Source organism: Cyprinus carpio, chromosome B3 (assembly GCF_018340385.1).
Source record: "Cyprinus carpio isolate SPL01 chromosome B3, ASM1834038v1, whole genome shotgun sequence".
NCBI lineage: Eukaryota > Metazoa > Chordata > Actinopteri > Cypriniformes > Cyprinidae > Cyprinus > Cyprinus carpio.
In genome coordinates, this window is record NC_056599.1 from 1,295,544 (window position 1) to 1,311,645 (window position 16,102).

Consider the following 16,102-nt stretch of genomic DNA (forward strand, 5'->3'; position numbering starts at 1 on the left):
AAAACATTGGCTCAAATAATAAAATGATTAACCAATTATAAGTAATAGTATAAAATAAAAAGTGATCAACGACCTTTTTTTGTCTTTACTCAAACTATAAAGAGTAACAAATTACTTATTAATAATAAAAATAAATAATAATATTAATCAAACATTTTTGTTCCAACACAATTTGAGTAATTATAATTGATAGTACAAATGAATATATATATATAAAAAAAACATATCTGTCTCTACTATTCAAATTGTAAAAGGAGTAACACATACTTTTTATGGTAAAAATTATTTTTATTCAATAACTGCTCTTGTGAGCATTTAATAAAATGAGCAACTTTCAATAGCAATAACCAATATTAATAAATAAACATTTGTCACCATGCAAATTACAAAAAAAGTTAAACTAATTACTATTAAACTAATAATGAATATTAACCAATAACCATTTCACCACACAAATGACAGCAGAGTAACTACTTATTAATAGCAATAATTAAACAACATTTTTTGTAACTAAACAAATTATATTATAAAATGTTTAAACAATAACAAATGTTAAATATTACATAACTGATAATTATTATTCTAAATAAATAGGCATATAAAATATATTTCAGTAACAAACATCTTCAGCAGGAACAGAAGTCAAAGTCATCAGAAGTGTGTGTGTGTGTGTGTGTGTGTGTGTGTGTGTTTGTGTGTGTCATAGGTCCTGAGTGCTGATTGTGAAGTCAGACAAACAGACAGAGACCCGTCCAACCCGACTGACACACACTGTTAAGGAAAGCATAATTCCTGTGTGTGTGTGTGTGTGAGTGTGTGAGTGTGAGAGTGTGTGTGTGTGAGTGTGTGTGTGTGTGTGTGTGTGTGTGTGTTAGGATACAGCATGTGTCTGCTCGAGCTCTCAGAGGGAGGAAGATGTCTGAGTGACTCTTGTATAGCCTCCATCCTCATCCTCAGATCATCAGGAGGAGAAAGAGCACAACACTGAACACACACACACACACACACACACACACACACACACACACACACACACACACACACACACACACACATTTAGAACATTTCAGAAAAAAAGAACACTTTAACTGATCAAGGATGCATTAAATTGATCAAAAGAGAATAAATACATTTGTAATGTTACAAAGTATTTCTATTTCAAATAAATGCAGTTCTTTTGATCTTTCTATTCATCTGTGAATCCTGAAAAATAAAATGTATCACAGTAACCACAAAAATATTGAGCAGCACAACTGTTTTCAACACTGATAATAATCAGAAATGTTTCTTGAGCAGCAAATCAGTATATCAGAATGATTTCTGAAAGATCACGTGACACTGAAGAAGAGACAGAAACATTAAAACATCAAACTTTTGAAAAGTAGTGTATGTGTGTATATAGACCATTGGTCTCAGACTCAGTTCCTGGAGTGGCCCCGGTCTGCAGAGTTTAGCTCCAACCAAATCAAACACACCTGATCCAGCTAATCAAGCTCTTCAGGAACACTAGAAACCTCCCAGCAGGTGTGATCCGGAGCTAAACTCTGCAGAGCTGTGGCCCTCCAGGAACTGAGTCTGAGACCTCTGTTATAGTCTGTATACGTGTGTGTGTGTGTGTGTTACACACCTGTGTGAGCATCAGTCTCAGTGTGTGTGTGTGTGTGTGTGTTACACACCTGTGTGAGCATCAGTCTCAGTGTGTGTGTGTGTGTGTGTGTGTGTGTGTTACACACCTGTGTGAGCATCAGTCTCAGTGTGTGTGTGCCGTCATCAGTGAGGTTCGTCGCTCCTTGTTTCTCAATCTCTTCACACACAGACTCAACTTCAGTCCTCCAGTGTGAGACGCCGCCGCTGAAACACACCAGCTGCACACAAACACACAATCAGACAGAAGAACAGGGCTAAAGCTTATGTAAGGGGCTGTTTACACCCGCTCACTTCATGCCTGTCGTCTGATCAGATAGCTATCAAAAGACCAGGTGTAAATGCCCTCCGAAACACATCCCAGACAGATATAAATCTGATCGCTCAGATCACTTCAGGAGGTGTCTGGGCCGCACTTCAGATGAAACTGGACCAGTGTAAATGCATCCGGTCGTTGAACTGCACATGTAAATTTTACTCCTCCCAAAATGTTGAAATATTTATATATAAAATACAGCGCGGGAATTGAAGATTGGATTTATATCTGTTTTGCGAAAACACATTTATGTGGTCAAGCGTAAATGGAAACGTTCTCACAACTGAGATAGATATCCGTTCAGTGAAAACACATGAAGTGACCAGGTGTAAACAGGCCCTATGTGTGTGTGTTACCTGTGTGAGCAGCTGCAGCGCTGCGGGTCTCAGTCTCTGGTCACAGGAGAGCAAAGAGAAGAGCAGGAACCGCATCCACGGCTGACACACCATGTGCTGCGCTACACACACACACACACACACCGGTAACACAATCATGAGTGTTTGTGCTTCTGAAGCCTGCTGTTAATATTTGACTCCATCAGTGAACTCTTCTCATAGACTTATCAGGTTAATGACCTGAAGTGACCCTCACAGAAACACCAGCAGTGCTTTTAACCAGTGAACCTCTTTTACTGCACGAGTGAGGGTGTGGTGTGTATTTGTACCGGTTTCAGGGCTCCGTCTGCGCAGAAATCCCATCAGAGACCCGAGACAGTTCAGAGCGGCGCTGACCATCAGATCCTGCGTCTGTCACACACACACACACACACACACACACACACACACACACACACACACACACACACACACACACACACACACACACACACACATCAGTCAGCCACCCATTCACTCTCACTCCTCAATCAGATGTCTGTGCTGAAAATCCTTAACCCTGAGTTACTGTTTGCGGTGGAAAATGACCCAGCTTTTAAAAATAGCTTGTCAATTTCTCATTGTGCTGTATTATCACCAAATCTTGTATTCAGTATCGTCAACCTGTTTTCTTTCAATAAGAACAGGGTTTGTGTTTCTTTCTGAAACTGATCGTAGGATTCATTGATCTGAGCTTTTGATTAACAAAAGCATTATCCGTGGATAACTTTGGCAATGTTCAGTTTTTGATTGATAAAACCATTATTGGTGGATCATTTTGGCAATATTCTCTCAGCAGATCAACCTCAGGTCGAAGAGGCCAGATCAGTTCAGTCAGTTCCGAGAAGAAATACAAAAATGTGCCAAGTGAATGAAGAATGAAAACAAGTTGACGAAAATACAAAAACTCTGGGTCAAAATAACCAAAACACAACATGAGGGTCAAAACAAGTTCATGTGTATGTGTGTGTGTGTGTGTGTGTGTGTGTGTGTGTGTGTGTGTGTGTGTACCATCAGCATGGTGTGTGTGTGTGTTTTTGTGAGGCTTGTAGCGCCGCTGTGTCCGATGGGATGAAGAGCGCCATCTATAGAGGTCAGAGGTCGCTGCAGTGCTGCGTCACACACACACAGCAGAGCAGACGTGTCCACATCCAAACACACCTGCACGAAGCGCACACTGCACTCTACACACACACACACACACACACACACAGAGAGAGTCTGATGTCTCTCTCAGTTCAAACAGTCTTTCAGTCACAGCAGGTCTTTATTTGTTCTGATTAAAGGTGAACATCATGTAAACACAACAAATCAATGAAGAAACATCTGCAGATCATGTGATCGCTTCAGCTCATGAAACTCATTTTAAGTAGCTGAACTTCACTTCGTCAAAAATTACAAACCTTTATTAAAATATAAAGGCATCTGTATTGTATCAAATATAAATATCATTTGTAAGAATATTAAGTGTGATGTAAAAGAAACACACAATGTGTTTCTGAAATTAAATGACTGTCTTTTATATCACCACAGTGTAGGTGTTTCTGTCCTCCTCCAGCTGTTAGAGAACAGTAAAGCAGCTTGATAATAATCATTTATTTTGTGATTTAAAAAATTTCAATCACAGTTATTGTCATTTTAGTATTTTTTTTAATTATTGCACTTTCACATAAGCACAGATCAACAGAAGCTCAACTCAGATGCTTATTTGACCTCATCTAGTTTCCTGATTTATTATATTTATCATATAAATGAACACACTATGTATATGATGAAGACTATAAAAACAACAAGCTTCCAATCCTGTGGAATTCCTAATAATAACACCAACAGCTCCAAATGATGTCCATGTTTTCTTTTAAAACAGCGACAAAACGGATTTCCTTCTTTAGGAAAATTAACCATTAATTATCTAGTTCAATAAAATATTGTTATACATTTTTAATAAACACATGAAAGTACATTCAGTACATTTTTCTTAGAAATTGTCCAGTTTGAAAACCCAACAGATGCATTAATTCAGCTGTTTTACATCAAACCACTCTAGTTTTCTTGTGTGTGTGTCTTACTGATGAGCAGTGTGTCTGTATGTGTGTGTTTTAACTGTGAGTGTGTGTGTCTTACTGATGAGCAGTGTGTCCGTGTGTGTGTGTGTTTTAACTGTGAGTGTGTGTGTCTTACTGATGAGCAGTGTGTCTGTATGTGTGTGTTTTAACTGTGAGTGTGTGTGTCTTACTGATGAGCAGTGTGTGCGTGTGTGTGTGTGTTTTAACTGTGAGTGTGTGTGTCTTACTGATGAGCAGTGTGTCCGTGTGTCTCTTGCTGAAGGCCAGTCGTCTGATTATCTGATGCAGATCCACACTGACGCTCCTGTGAACTCAGCGCACACACACACACACACACACGTCAGGTGTTTATTAGTGGGACGACACTGATCTCAGCCGTGCAGGAGGAGTGTGTGGTACCTGAGCGGAGTGTTTGTGCTGCAGGAGTGTGAGGGAGGAGAGCAGGAGCAGAGAGGAGCACAACAGTGATGAAGATGAGGATGAGGAGGCAGATAAAACCTCCTCCAGCAGCTCCATCAGCCTGACGTTTCCCAGCAGCAGAGACACCGCTGAACACACACACCAAACAGATTTCCTGTTATCTCTCAGCTCATCCAAAACTCAAGCATGAGACTCAAGAAAGGCAAAGAACGCTCTTTGGCGGAGTAGAGCAAATAAAGCTAATAATAATAAAAAATAAAATTTCCTCTACAGTTTATGAGTGTGTTACCTCTATCAGTAGTGTGTGGAGGACACACAGACAGGAAGCAGTACAGGAAGTTGAAAACAGAGAGGAGCACCTCAGAGTCACTGGAGTCCAGCTTTCCTACAAGATTACTGACTAAACACACACACGCACACACACACACACACACACACACACACACACACACACACACACACACTGGGTAAAGGCTGGGTTTAGGGTAAGGGTTTAAGTGAGGCACTTAGTTCTGATGGGTAGGGATAGGGTAAGGAGCTAGAGATTGCATTGTGTCAATGAATGTCCTCACAAAGATACAACCAACCAACCAACCAACCTTTATTTATACAGCCCTTTACAACACTCAAAGTGAACCAAAGTGCTTTCCAGGAAAAAAAAAAAAAAATTATGTTTGTGTTTTTGTTTGTGTGTGTTTTTGTGTTTTTATGTTTTAAGGTTGTCTTACCGTGGTACAGGAGTCTGAAGTCAGTGTGCTCCATCTGAGCGGACGAGTGAATCACAGACGACACGTCCAGCAGCACAGACAGACCGTCTGGAACAGACCAAACATCAGCGATCAGTTTATGAGTGTATCCTGGGGCGGGGCTTGATATTAGCCACTGGCTGCTGATTGGACGGTCAAAATGACGGAGGATCTGAATGCAATTGGCTAGATGTTACCTTTATTTCTACAGTGTTTTCTACACTGCAGACTGTCAGCATGAACTAATGACCTGTGTGTGTGTGTCTCTGCAGGACGCTGAGCAGCACCGATCGGATCTGATCACAGAGATCAGACGTCCCGCTGATGCTGAGACTGTCGGCCGATCGCAGGAAACACAGCAGCACAGCGACGGCTGAACGTGACGCTGCAGACTCGGCATCACACGCCACGGCCTGAACACACATTACACACCACACAGTGTCACTGTGATTTAACAACTGTCTAACAATAAAGCATTGGTTTAAGCCTCCAAAGCCTCACACTGTTCAAGCTAAAACTCATTATAATGAAACCATTCTATTCACCCCAAACTTCAGGAATTCTACACAGAAATACCTTGATTTTTTAGTTGTTTAAACTTATTATAAAGCTTCTTTTGTCTTATTTGTAATCATAACTTGTCTAAAAGGAATCATGACAGATAAAGTATAATTTAAGTACTATCTGTTGAATTAATCAAAATTCATTCCAATCATCGTCCTTTAAAATAGGAATATTAGCAGAGCAAATATCTGGGTCACATTGAGATACTTGATATAATTATTTTTCTTTTTTACTTGTCATGTACATGTGTTTTCACATCAGCTTCTGCCTTTATAACAGTGTGTGTGTGTGTGTGTGTGTGTGTGTGTGAGTCACCAGTGTGGCCAGCAGCGCTGCAGGGTTTGTGTGAAGCAGCTCCAGCAGCTCCTGCTCCTGAGTGTCCTCTGACAGACGTCCCGTCAGAGCCGGCGCTCCGAACCGCTCCGAGAGCTCCGGATACAGGAAGATGAGGCTCAGGACGGACAGAGGAAGAGCGCGAGAGAAGAGCAGCGGACAGGAGGACAGAGCTTTAGAGAGGACGCTCACAGACACCTGCACAAACACACACTTCATCAGCATCACACTCAACCTCTCGCCGACAGACTCGTGCCGTCTCAAGGTAATTTAGGCCTGACGAGGTTTGAAAACACATCTGACTGGTTGCTAGGGTGTTGCTAGGTTGTCACCAGTCTGATTGACAGATCCACAAACAGATGTGATCGTGTTAACGGCTGAAGAGCCAGCGTGCTTCTACATCGCTATGGCATTTGAATTTGAATGTAGTTTAGAATGTAGTTCTAAACTAGCTGTTGCTATGGTAACCAATTGTGTTCCAAATTTATTTGAATTGGAATGTAGTTGTTCTTTAACTTCTGCTTTGGTGACTGATAATATTTCAGATATTTTGGAATTTATCTGACTGTAGTTTTGAATGCACACAGACCGTGTCCAGACGAGGCCCGGCGTGTTGAGTGACGGACAGCAGATAGAGCACTGAACTCAACACAGACGCAGGAAGATCCTGAACACACGAGACGAAGCGCAGCACAGCGCAGAACACGGCCGAGTCGCTCAGAAACCTGCGGTCACATGACCATCATGAGGATCTTCATCACTCAGTGACATCATCACTCACACACACACACACAGACCTGTCCCCGTGCAGCAGCGACAGGTGCAGCAGGTAGATGAGGCAGTGCTGAGTGTTTCTGAGGGATTGTGGGAAATCAGAGAGCACAGACAGCCAATCAGACGCGCAGCAGCACAGAGACGGCAGAGACTCCTGCAGGACACGCTCCACATCTGCTCAGCACACACACACACACACACACACACACACACACACACACACAGAGTTTACAGGTTAGCCAGGAATGTTGTGTGTTTGCTGGAGAGATGCTCTGTTGTAAATCAGGATGAAACACATTGAAGATGCATTTTAACACTAAATAAAAACAGCTTCACACAAACCACACCCACCGAGGTTATTATAATGAACATTATCAAGTCGTTAATTTTGTTGTATTTTATTACAGTTAAACTTATTTTTTTAGCTAGGTTTTTTTTTTAACACTTCCAATTTTCCTTCACATAAATATACTGAAATATCTAAAACTAAAATAAGCATTAATAAAAAGTTATAGGCCTGCACATAAAAACAATTAAAAATCTACTAAAACTTTAAAATAATATATATCAAAAAACTGTAAATGAAAATTTATAAAATGAATAAAAACTACAATAATATATTAATCACACTGACACACCAAGGTTATTATCATTAAGTAACACTAAAAAGATTATTTAAACTTTAAATAAAATTAACAAATTAACACATTTCAGGTAGTTACAAAAGTAACATTTTATATTCTTAAGTACTAAAAGAACTAAAACTAAAATAAATAATAAAATAATAACTATATCGACATGTTTAAAAAATAAAATAAATACAATGACAAAAACTTTAAGTGAAACTAAAATCTCTTGCTGGAAAACATGAACTCTAAATATGAATAAACACTGTAATAGCATATAAATGATAGTAAAGTACCACACACACACACACACACACACTCTTGTTACCTTGCAGCTCACTGGTCCAGGTGTGTTCCTGTGAGATCAGACACATGCAGAGCTTCAGCAGGAAATCACAGCAGATCTGATTCAGAGACACGTTCCTGAAACACACACACACACACTTAATGAACACCAGCTGCTAAACACACACTCACTGCCTCTGTGTGTGTGTGTGTGTGTGTGTGTGTGTGTGTGTGTGTGTGTTGACCTGTTCCCTGAACACAGCTGAGCTTTACTCTCCAGAGTCAGTCTGATGAATCCAGACGCGGCTGACACACACACACACACACACACACACACACACACACACACACACACACACACACACACACACAAGAGAATCAGTAACACATGTGTCTAAACTGCACCAATAACACATAAAGACCAAAATCATTTGCCATTAGAGTAACACAAAATTCACAAAAGCCCACGACCTGGCTGTGACCTTTGACCTCTGAGCCGTGGGTCAGGTCTTACCGAGCTTCCTGGAGAAGGAGGTCATGTGATCAGGACACAGAGAAAACTGACGTGACAGAGCCGAGAGGAAGAGCTGCAGCACCTGAGGAGACGAGATGCGCTCGCACACACCCTACACACACACACACACACACACACACAGGAGTGTACATGTGGAGTTCAGTGTGTGTGTGTGTGTGTGTGTGATAGACTCACGGTCACTGCTGGGATGCAGGCAGCGTCGCAGCAGTGCAGCAGAAACACACACACAGAGTCCAGTGTCTCCTGAGCTGAACACACACCGTCCTTCAGAGACGAGTCACACACACACGCCTCCACCAACCTACACACACACACACACACACACACACAATGCAAAATACAATCAAATAACTGACTGCTTAAAAAAATCATGATGTAATTATAGTATTCTTGTAAATAATCAAAACATATAAAAAACAGATACAAAGCAAAAATAAGACAAATACTTTTAAAGCAAAAATAAATCAAATTAAGCATAAATTAAAAATTAAATAAAAATTAAAATTTCAAATAAATGGTATAAAGTTATTAATTTAAAAAAAATCATAAAAATGCTACATTTAAATAGCTCAATAATCGTAATTTAAACATTTAAATAATAAATAAAATAAAATTAAGACTAAATGATAATTTAAAAAGTAATTTAAAAAACAAAAACTATAATAAAAATAAATCAAGTAAAAACAAATTAAATCGTAAAAATACACATTTGAAATAAACCATTTTAAAATAAAACATCAATATATATATATATATATATATATATATTTATTTATTTGACTTAATTAAAGGTAATTATTACTTGCTAAAAACAATTAAATCATAAAAATGTAAAATGATTATGTTTTTCAAGTATGAGTATGTGTGCGTGTGAGACTGACCTGCAGGCGGCGTCGAAGCATGTGAGCGTCTGCAGTAAAACTCCTGACTTTGAGCCAGAGCAGCTCTCCTGAACACACACACACACACACACACACACAGATAATGATCACATGAGCACAGGTCAGGACACACACTAGGCTTGTTTGAGATGAAGTACACTAGCGAGAGCAGCCGCTTGTGCTCAGAGCCGAATTAAAAGAGACGTCAAGTTGGACACTTTTGCTCCCGGAAGTGACGCTCTCAAAGTGAATTAAAGGCAATATTTGTCAAATACACAGAAACACTTTTTATATTCTGCTTAATACAGCACCATCTGTTTATGAATAAAGTTCAACATAAACAAATACTATTTAAATACCAATAAAGTGGGTGTTTTTTTTTGATAAATGTGACTCAGTATACACTAAAAAAGTGTTTACTGTTATAAAACACAGATTTGTGAGCATTATAGGATTTGAATTGTTAGAATAAACACCCAACACACGTCATGCTTGTCATCACAGAATCTGACTAATGAGAATAAAGCGTCTCGTCATCAAGGCTTGACTGCAGCACCGATCAAAGTCAGACAGATGTTCTAACCAGAATGCATTGCTTTTGTCAGTTGAACAAGCCTACTCACTCTGCTGCGTGTGTGATGGTGTTCAGTGATTTTGGACATCACGACCTCCACGATCCTCCTGACGTCTGCGAGCTGAACCGGACTGGACTGATGATTGGGCCTGTGACACACACACACACACACACACACACACACACACACACACACACACACACACACACACACACACACAAACACGTGATTTACCATGCTGCTCCGCTACAGTAACCAGGAACATCCATTCGAATCATGTGTGTGTGTGTGTGTGTGTGTGTGTGTGTGTGTGTGTGTGTGTGTGTGTGTGTGTGTGTGTGTGTGTGTGTGTGACCTGAGCAGGACAGCAGCAGCTCGCACCGCACACATGGACACCTGCAGACAGGACGAGGCCACGCCCTCCACGATGACATCACACACGGCAGAAAACTCGGAGCTGGTCGGGAAGAGACGCACCACTGCAGGCTGCCTGTCAACACACCCACACACACACACACACACACACACACACACACGTATATAAGCACATTTCATTTTTAGTAGGTTTTTAATTTAGGTTCTTAATATAGTTTTCATTTTAAAATGTGACCCGTTCTGGCAAAATGAGTCGGAAAGAACATGAGCTAATTTTGAGCTTCCGGCAAAACAAGTGAAGAATGTCGATTTTGGTCGAATTTGAGGTTTTCATAAAAATTAGTTAAGTCCTCTTCTAGCGATCCTAATGCTCCAAACAGTAATTAAAATGATCTTTTATGTATCTTTTCTACGTAATTATCTTTTGTGCGCTTTCTGAGAGGAGTACCCTTTTCTCCGCTCACTTCTTGTGATCCCGATAAATCTACACACATTCACAGAATTACAGTATTTGAGTGTTCACACACACATAATCTGTTATGTGTGACGTGATCGTGATGTGTAACGTTATAGTAGATGCGTGCATTACTGGAAGTTTTAATATATCGGCCGGCTGTCTCATTAATGTTAATCTAACAATAAGAGAAAAGAGGGACTCACTCGCTGCTCTTGACTGAACTGCTTCTGGAGTTTAAATAATCCATTTATTTGCAATGAACACACTAAAGAGATTTTTACAGTTGATTATTTGTTTTTGCTTTTGTTTAGATGTAAAATTAAAAAGGTAATGCATTATTTTCTCTTTTTTTATATTTGTTCATTATTTTATTATTATTATTTTTTTTACCTCTGTTCTTATTTATAATAACAAAGATAAAATAAAAACAGCTATATTGTTATTATTTCTATAGTAATTATTATTAGGAAGAGAACCTGAGGAAAAGATGCAGCACTGCTCGGTGATTGTGCTTGGGATCTTTTCTCAGAACTGACTTCATAAATCTGACTTCAAACGGATGCAGCTCAGTCATTTTACATCAGATTCCAACAAGGCATATATAGTTTTGAACGTCTTTTAATGGAGAATGTGAATATATATATATATATTTTGATTGCTTTTATTTAAAAATTTGTTTTTATTTAAATTTAACATGGTTTGTGATTTAATTATTTTTTTAGAAGTGTTTTATTTTGATTGCTTCATTTTCACAATTATTTATTTTATTTTTTTATATCTTTAGGATTTACCAATTTTTTTTTACTTTTTATTCAGAATTTTTTTAAGTGTTTTGTTTTGATTATTTTAAAATGATTTAATTCTGAATATTTTTTATACAATTTTTTGTTTTATTTTGATTATTTTTATTTTGAAATTATTTGTTAATTTAACTTTAATTTTTTTTTTTTTTAAGTTATTATCTTCAAATTACTGGATGATTTAATCAATTATTAGCTTTCATCAACTTATGAATCCCATTTTGTGAAACCCTGGGTTATTATGGGATAGAAATTATCATTATTTCAGTATAAAAGTAGAAGCCAAAAGCAAATATGTGTTTGTCTGTGTGTGTGTGTGTGTGTGTGTGTGTGTGTTGTTTGTGATATATACACACACACACACACACACACACACATACACACACATTCATACGTGTGTGTGTGTGTGTGTGTGTGTGTGTGTGTGTGTGTGTTAGACCTGTCCAATATGACCGTCAGCAGCTCCAGTCCTTTTTTCTGCACCTCAGTGTTGGATTTTCCCAGAGCCTCTTTCAGAGAGCGAACCAGCGGCTCCACACCTCAAACACACATTTACAGTCAAACTGATGAAGAGCTACTGACTTCATCGTGAGAAATGAGTGCATGAGAATCACACACACACACACACACACACACACTCGTACCATAGACGGCGTGACACTGCGAGAAGAAGAGCGGATCTTCAGACAGCAGCAGCAAACAACTGAACACTGACCACAACAAGACGTCACTGCAGCCGCCGCTCATCACCTCCAACAGGAACTCTGACACACACACACACACACACTTATATCAGACACTCATGCTTTCACACTGTGGGCTGAAACTGTGACCCTGATGTTTCTAGCACTGAGTCTCTTCAGTTTATGTGCAAGATCAGTGTGAGTGTGAAATGAAGTTTTCCATTTCCATTTTTCGTACATGATGCAGCACAACTGAGTGGAAAAAGTCTTGATCATAAACATTTCTCAAAGCACATCAGAAGTGACTCCAAACAAAGGCGACGTTAACATTATAAAACTGTCCGGCCTGTCATCAGACGTGAACCACTGAGTTTCTCTTTCAGTCATTAACACACACACACACACACACGTCTCTGTTTACACTGATGTGTGAGATCAGTGTGGGATGTGGTGAGGCTCACCGGGTAAATCCGCCTGAATGAAGGACGAAGAGAAGTGAAGAGGAGCATGGATCAGTACGGCACACACACAGCGCACAGAAACCACCTGCAGAGAGTCCTGAGCGCTCAACAACAGCTGCAACACACACACACACACACACAGAGATAGAGATCAGTGTCCCGCCGCAGCTGTTTAAACCACAGTCCACTAGAGGGCGTCAGAAAACTTATTTACAAGAACAACTCACATTGATATTATTAATAATGAACCGAAATGATCTAACTTCATTAAAGTGACACAGAAAACCCCCACAAAAAATCAAGTTCTCAACTGAAGTGTCTTTTTCTCCTTCAATGACTGTCGGTTTAGTGTGTGTGTGTGTGTGTGTGTGTGTGTGTGTGTGTGTGTGTGTGTGTGTGTGTGTGTTGAGACCTTCTTCAGGATGAGTGGCAGTGGTTGATACGGCAGAGGATCTTCACCTCCGTCCTTCAGACTCATCAACACACACACGACCTCAGAGTACTGACACATCTGCTTCACCACACCTGAAACACACATTTATTACAGACTGCTCTTAAATAAAAAAAATCAAATAAAAAAAACTCCAGATTCAAACACTTAACAAACGTATCATTTTTATAATATAAAGTAAATTAATGGAACACGTAATCAGGACCACGTTACTGCACAGCTATATTTTACAGAGCTCTTGTGATTTGGAAGGGACACATCAACACGTCACGTGAACAATTATAAAGGATTTGCAGCATTATTTTAATATTCTGTGCTGCATTAAAGCATTGTTTATGACATGTATGCTTTACGAAAAATTTATGTTTTGTTAGATGCAATGTATACATAAAATAAAAAATGACAAAATGTTTTAAACATTCAAAACAAACTCCAAAAACTTAAGCATGCATGCATAACACAGTAATAACATGCATGTATAACATATAGTGAATTTGCATTATGCAGCTTCTCTGAAACACTTGGAAAAACTCTATTTTACTATATTTTCTCACCCAGGCAGTTGAGAGTGAGTGTGTGTGAGTGTGTGTCTCACCCAGGCAGTTGACGGTGAGCGCTGTGGTGTGTGTGTGTGAGAGCGTGTGCAGCAGTAACACACACATGCGCTGTCGGAGTGTGTCTGGAAGAGTCTGAACCGCAGCGGAGAAACTCCAGATCCTGAACATCACGTAACACACGGCGGCCTTCACGTCCTCATCTGAGACCAGCAGAGCTGAGCACACACACTCCAGCACACACACTACACACACACACACACACACATACATAAACATCAGCATGAAGAAAGAAACCTTATTCATGTAAGCGTCTGTAGGATGATTCTCATTGACAGTAAATTAAGGGCCCTCAGACTACTCTGTGAGCATGTGAATGTTTTGTTAAATTATTTAACAAAAGTTTGTTGGATCAGAACGACTTCAGAGTCTGGCAGTGTGTGATCCTCAGTCGTTTAGTGTATGATGCCTGGTTTAGTCAGGATTTACCAGATCTGTAAGTGTATGACGCCTTGTGTTTCAGAAATCTGTTCAGATTCTGAAAGTGTGCAGTGTATTCCAGCGTTTAGATGTAAATGTGTGTGTGACAGAGGAGGTCAGACAGTCTTACGGCGGCTGGACGTCAGCGTTTGACTCAGAGCCGGATGAGCGTCCAGCAGTTTACCCAGAAACGTCAAGGAGGACAAGGACGCCTTCTCCCCGTCAGTCCACTGAGAGACACACAGTCACACTCCGTCACTCTAAACAATCACAGTAACACTGGCTCTAGTGTCTGCACGAGTGTGTGTGTGTGTGTGTGTGTGTGTGTGTGTGTGTGTGTGTGTGTGTGTGTGTGTGTGTGTGTGTGTGTGTTGTGTGTGTGAGAGTGTGTGTGTGTGTGCGTGTGTGTGTGTGTGTGTGTGTGTGTTCACACCCGAGAGTGGATCTGATCCAGGATGAAGAGCAGAAGCGCTTGATTCGGGACGTCCAGTGTCACCTGCAGCAGGACTGAACACAAACACACAGTGATACGCTCTACAACTACTGCTCTTTTCAATGTTTTACACGCCACAAACACTGAAGATCCGAGACGAGCGAGTGACTGATCACCTTGAACAGTCTGATCCAGGAGAGACGAATCCACAGCACTGAACAGCGTTTCTGAAACACAGTCAGCATCCTCATGAGACAGCTCAGAGCTGAACAAAACTGATTAAAAAAAACATATGTATATATATATATATATATATATGTTTTTTTTATATGTCCGTGTGTGTGTGTGTGTGTGTGTGTGTGTGTGTGTGTGTGTTACTCAGTAATGATGTGATGAAGTGTATTCTTCGCTGTTCTTCGCAGTACAGCAGCTCCCGAGCCGCGTCCACGCGCATCACGGACACGAGCGCCGCGCGCTTGCGCACCGCCTGCGGGAACGTCAGTCATGAGTCGTCACACCGCGGCACTCCTTAAACTCAGATTTAGCTGTTTATTGATCGAAATAACACGGTTCTCACCGACACATCCGACCTGTCCATCATCTCCGCGACGCACGCGACGCAAATGCCGCCGCGTTCCCACCGCGGCCCGTGAGCGTCGTGAATCCTCTCACAGATTACGTCTAAACGCGACATTGTTTCCACATAATACTACATGAAAGCGTCTCAGGAGATTATTTTAGAGGCGATATATAAATTTAACACTGTTAAAGCTACTAACAGATTAACGCGACAGAGACGTTGAATTGAAACTTTTTTATAATCTATGATTGAAACGCGAGCGTCTGTCCAACCAATCAGAGCGAGATCACGAGGACCGTTAACCAATCAACTCTAACTTAGGAAAAAAAAAATGTTAAACAGGTTTGAACCGATGAACCAGATTTCTGAGTCAAGTGGATTTTGAATGCAGCTTCCAAAAGACAATTTTTTTTTTTTGCCGATTAATTTTTAATGTTTTATTTTTTATATAATAACACCGGTGTAATTAGATCATTAAGCGCGGCACAGCATCAGCTGCTAAATTCAGATCGCTGGTTGGCGTTGCACCAGAGACAGATGTGTCTGTACAGTGCTGCATTATAACCAATCACACAAGATTCTGTTGAGCTTATGAATGCAATGGCCAATCAGAGGCGTTCAGATGAGTCATCGCTGAAACGCCGTGTTTCGTTCACTTGCTCGCTGACTGAATTATCTGGCGAATTCTG

At 40.2% G+C, this 16,102-nt stretch overlaps 2 protein-coding genes across 2 annotated transcripts; both read right to left on the bottom strand.

Annotated features, from left to right (window-relative positions):
* Positions 1 to 314: 314 nt before the first annotated feature.
* Positions 315 to 2,751, bottom strand: LOC122136432 (meiosis inhibitor protein 1). Its single transcript, XM_042719454.1, has 5 exons — positions 2,625 to 2,751; positions 2,317 to 2,417; positions 1,734 to 1,865; positions 881 to 984; positions 315 to 761 (listed from the first exon to the last, which is right to left on the bottom strand). The coding sequence occupies exons 1-5, from the start codon at positions 2,692 to 2,694 to the stop codon at positions 701 to 703; spliced, it is 468 nt and encodes a 155-aa protein (XP_042575388.1). The 5' UTR covers positions 2,695 to 2,751; the 3' UTR covers positions 315 to 700.
* A 161-nt stretch (positions 2,752 to 2,912) lies between these two features.
* LOC109055372 (meiosis inhibitor protein 1-like) lies at positions 2,913 to 15,676 on the bottom strand. The gene is made up of 27 exons (XM_042721103.1): positions 15,411 to 15,676; positions 15,212 to 15,320; positions 15,010 to 15,060; positions 14,834 to 14,907; positions 14,531 to 14,630; positions 13,962 to 14,165; positions 13,328 to 13,440; positions 12,916 to 13,030; positions 12,416 to 12,535; positions 12,211 to 12,310; positions 10,495 to 10,629; positions 10,188 to 10,287; positions 9,565 to 9,632; positions 8,858 to 8,984; positions 8,663 to 8,774; positions 8,394 to 8,454; positions 8,192 to 8,286; positions 7,261 to 7,411; positions 7,053 to 7,188; positions 6,446 to 6,661; positions 5,817 to 5,979; positions 5,549 to 5,635; positions 5,110 to 5,220; positions 4,800 to 4,948; positions 4,628 to 4,712; positions 3,381 to 3,518; positions 2,913 to 3,028 (listed from the first exon to the last, which is right to left on the bottom strand). The coding sequence occupies exons 1-27, from the start codon at positions 15,525 to 15,527 to the stop codon at positions 2,913 to 2,915; spliced, it is 3,153 nt and encodes a 1,050-aa protein (XP_042577037.1). The 5' UTR covers positions 15,528 to 15,676.
* Between the last annotated feature and the right edge of the window lie 426 nt (positions 15,677 to 16,102).